This window comes from Oryza brachyantha, chromosome 5, assembly GCF_000231095.2.
Source record: "Oryza brachyantha chromosome 5, ObraRS2, whole genome shotgun sequence".
Lineage (NCBI taxonomy): Eukaryota > Viridiplantae > Streptophyta > Magnoliopsida > Poales > Poaceae > Oryza > Oryza brachyantha.
The window spans coordinates 10,161,073-10,164,856 of NC_023167.2; the positions used below are offsets into that span (position 1 = coordinate 10,161,073).

The 3,784-nt window shown below is 50.8% G+C and overlaps 1 protein-coding gene across 1 annotated transcript; it reads left to right on the forward strand.

The window, feature by feature from the left end:
• The first annotated feature begins 566 nt into the window (after window positions 1–566).
• On the forward strand, window positions 567–1,842 carry LOC121054543 (transcription factor MYB77-like). The gene has a single exon (XM_040524578.1). The coding sequence runs from the start codon at window positions 669–671 to the stop codon at window positions 1,632–1,634; it is 966 nt and encodes a 321-aa protein (XP_040380512.1). The 5' UTR covers window positions 567–668; the 3' UTR covers window positions 1,635–1,842.
• The last annotated feature ends 1,942 nt before the right edge of the window (window positions 1,843–3,784 follow it).

Genomic DNA, 3,784 nt, shown 5'->3' on the forward strand with positions numbered 1-3,784 from the left:
TAATACTTTACGTGTGACTAATTTTTTTCTAATTTATTAAAAAATTTTCAAATAAAACGAATAGTCAAACGCTAGTCATAGAAACCGAAGAATTGTTTTTTTTTGGGACAGAGTGAGTAAGAAGACGTAATCATCGTAACAGCCAGCCGAGCCGCCTGCCTCGCTCCAGTAGTTCCACGGGCGGCTCCACCTCCCGCGACACGTCGCGCACCCCCGACGACACGGCCCGCGCGCAGCAAACCCCCCGCACCGATCACCGCATGCACGCGCGCGCGCGTGATCCATCCATGTAACGGCGAGAACCGCATGCGCCAACAGCGGACGTGACGAGGGCAGGGCAGAGAGAGAGGCGTTGGAGCTCATGCCATGGCGGTTCGTTGCCCATGCGTCCCACCACCCCCACCACCACGACGACGTCGTCGTCGTCGTCTCCTCGTCCGAAGCCACGCGACGCAACGCCACGCCACGCAACGCACGGCGGAAAACCACCGAAAACGCCCAAAAGAAAAAGACCCCCCCTCCCCTCTCTCGAAAACGCCTCTCGCGCGCGCGCCACAAACTGTAAAGCCCCCACCACCTAACGCCGAACCGACGGACGCGCGCGGCGCGGGCCTTTTAATATCCCCACGCGCGAGCGGCGACCGACCGGCGGCGAGCGGAGATCGAGAATGGTGGTGGCGGGGGAGGGGTCGGCGTCGGGGGCCAAGATCAAGGGGTCGTGGAGCCCCGAGGAGGACGACCTGCTGCGCGCGGCGGTGGCGAGGCACGGGCCGCGGAACTGGACGGCGATCAGCGAGGAGGTGCCCGGGAGGTCCGGCAAGTCGTGCAGGCTGCGGTGGTGCAACCAGCTCAACCCCGGGGTGCACCGCCGCCCCTTCACCCCGGAGGAGGACGCGCTCATCGTCGCCGCGCACGGCCGCTACGGCAACAAGTGGGCCACCATCGCGCGCCTCCTCGACGGCCGCACCGACAACTCCGTCAAGAACCACTGGAACTCCTCGCTCCGCCGGAACCGCAGGGCGGCGGCTGCGGCGGCGGCGGCCGCGGCCTCGGTGGCGTCCGTGTCGTACCAGTCCATGGATCTCACGGAGGAGGACAACGACGATGACGAGGAGGACACCAGCGACGACTCGGTGGCGGTCCGCGCGCCGTCCGCGCCGGCGGCCGTCGTCGCTGCCGCCCCTGCGCCACGGCCGCCGGCCAAGAGGCTGTGCGTGGCCGCACCTCCCGCCGGCATGGCGCCCGCCGTGGCCACGATGGAGCGCGCCATGGTGCCCGTCGTGGGAGCGCTCGAGCACGCCATGGTGCCCGTCGCGGCAGCGACTCCGCCGCCCGACCCGCCCACGTCGCTGTCCCTCAGCCCGCCGGGCGCCGCGGCGGCGCCAGCCCCCGCCGCCTCCACCGGCTCGCCGGAGGCGGCCGCCGTGGCGAGCGAGAAAGCGCGGCTGGAGCAGGACCCGTGGCTGATGGCGATGATGCGGCAGATGATCACGGAGGAGGTGCACCGGCAGGTGGGCATGGTGTACTCGCTGGTGGCATCCTCGGCGGCGGTGGCGGCCCACGCAGGCTGCAACGCCGGCGGCGGCGTCGGCCGGAAAGGCCCCGACGGCGGCCCATCCAACCGTCAGGATTGATCACCCCCACCGATAGATGCATCTAGCCCAATCTTGATCATGTAGTCGCAATAATCTCGATTTTGTAGTTGCATATTGCAAAGCCTCTCCATTTCCAGCACAAAAAACTTTGCTACTGTTGGTTAATCAAAATACCGTTCTGTTAATCAATCTGTAGTTCATATCAACTAAATTAGCCAGCATAATCTCATCTAATTACAGTACTTATCAAGGGCTAATTACTGTTAATTAATTTCTCGTGTAATTAATTAGTTAGGACGGGTTGATGCATGCATGGATGGATGGATGGATTGGTGTGGGTAATGAGGTTAGGTGTGGTTGGGTTGGGGACGCGAGGGTATCATCCCGGCCTTGAGGAAGAAGGCGTTGTGCGTGCGTGGACGCATTAAGGGGGCAGCGGCGTTGGCGTTACCCAACCGAACCGAACCTTGTCTGTCGCTCGCCCGCCTCGCCGCCATCGTTACATCTCGCGCTAGTTTATTCTCCTTTCAGCAAAATTTGAATGGCCACGCAAAATGTCGCCGTTGCGCCTGACCATCCGTAGAGGCTCCTTATTGAGAAAATTCCAAGAAATATCACTAAACAAGCATATAATTTTATTAAAAAAAATGTTTCAACAAGTACAAGTTTTATGAAATATCATTGTACAAACTTTCTTTGTTCCAGAAATATCATTCGGGTAGGGTTTCATTAGCATCCCTCCATTTAAGTATCGTGGAATGAAGCATGCAATTAACATCGTGAAATGAACTGAAGTCAAACAGTGACGATATTTCTTAGGCAAAATCATATTTCTTTAGACTTGGATAATTCTCAATGTCATTTCTTAGATTGTATTTTGTTTATTAGTATCTAACTCGTACCCGTTGATGGTATTTTGTGGATTTTGATATTTGTCAATGATATTTGTTAGATTGTTCCTTGTTTATTAGTACGTCCTAACAGCATGGCCAACCTACAATTTTATATCAAAAATTTTATTTTGGATATTTAATAGGACTTCTTATATGTGGGATAGGTTATTTTGCAAAAAGAAATAAAAAATTAACTTTCCAAGAAATAATTAAAAATTAAGTGAAGGTTGGTCTACCAAAAAAACCCAATGCAAACCGAAACAAAAATGGTTTTTTTATAAATCATGTGTAATTATAATTTAACTAGTATATAATTACAATGTAACTAGTACATTATTCTAATATAACCAGTATGTAACTACCAATAAGTATATTTTTCTATCTATATGAGACATGCTAGTTATGTACTAGTTACACTTGTAATACATTTAAATTATTTACACGTGCCACTCCTAATAAAAATCAGTTCATCTATCTCTAAAATTATCTTTTTGAAATTTACAACCCCTTGCCAGTTGGCTAGCTGGGCAACGATAACACTCATTCATGTTGTTGTAAACCTTGGTGACTTTCGCTTGTGGTAGTTAACCGGAATATATGGCAAAAGCCTTGCCCAGTTAACCTAGTGCTTACAACAACGACGCCTATGGGCACCGTTTTCCTTCTTGGAGGCGTTGTATTCTAGGTTTCCCTTTATCCTTCGGGTGAAAACCTAGTCCAGTATTTTTGGACGAGCTATGTCCACGTCTTTGATGTTGTTTCCTTGTTGAAGGCTTCTCTTTGAAGGTCCTACCTTGCGACTAGTTTATCTTTGTTTTCTCCTCCTAGGAAGTCGAAGCTACTTGTAGTCAAGCTCGGCAACGATGATTTAGGCGTGGTGGTTTCTCTATAGTTGTGTTTCCGCCTCCTCGTCTCTTTGTCCTAAGTGTTACCGGTGCTCTTTTGACCGTGCAGCTCAGGTTGTGCCAGTTCTCCTCAATTAGTCATGCTATGTATGATTTTCGGGTTCGGTTTTTCTATAAACAGGGTCAATTATCTTCTTCTATCAAATTCCGACAGATCTTCTGTCGTCGTTCGTTCAAAAAAAAATTACAACCCCTACATGTAACTAAAAATTATCTTCCAATAATAAAAAGTAGGTTCTCCCCGATCCTAACAAAAATTGAAATAAAATTCATTCATCCATGTTAATTTGTTAGGTTTTCAACCAGAAATTTAGATATTGGATACGGCGATAGGCCTCACCTCGTTCTACCTCCAAAATATATCTAAAAATTACCTCCGATAATAAAAAGT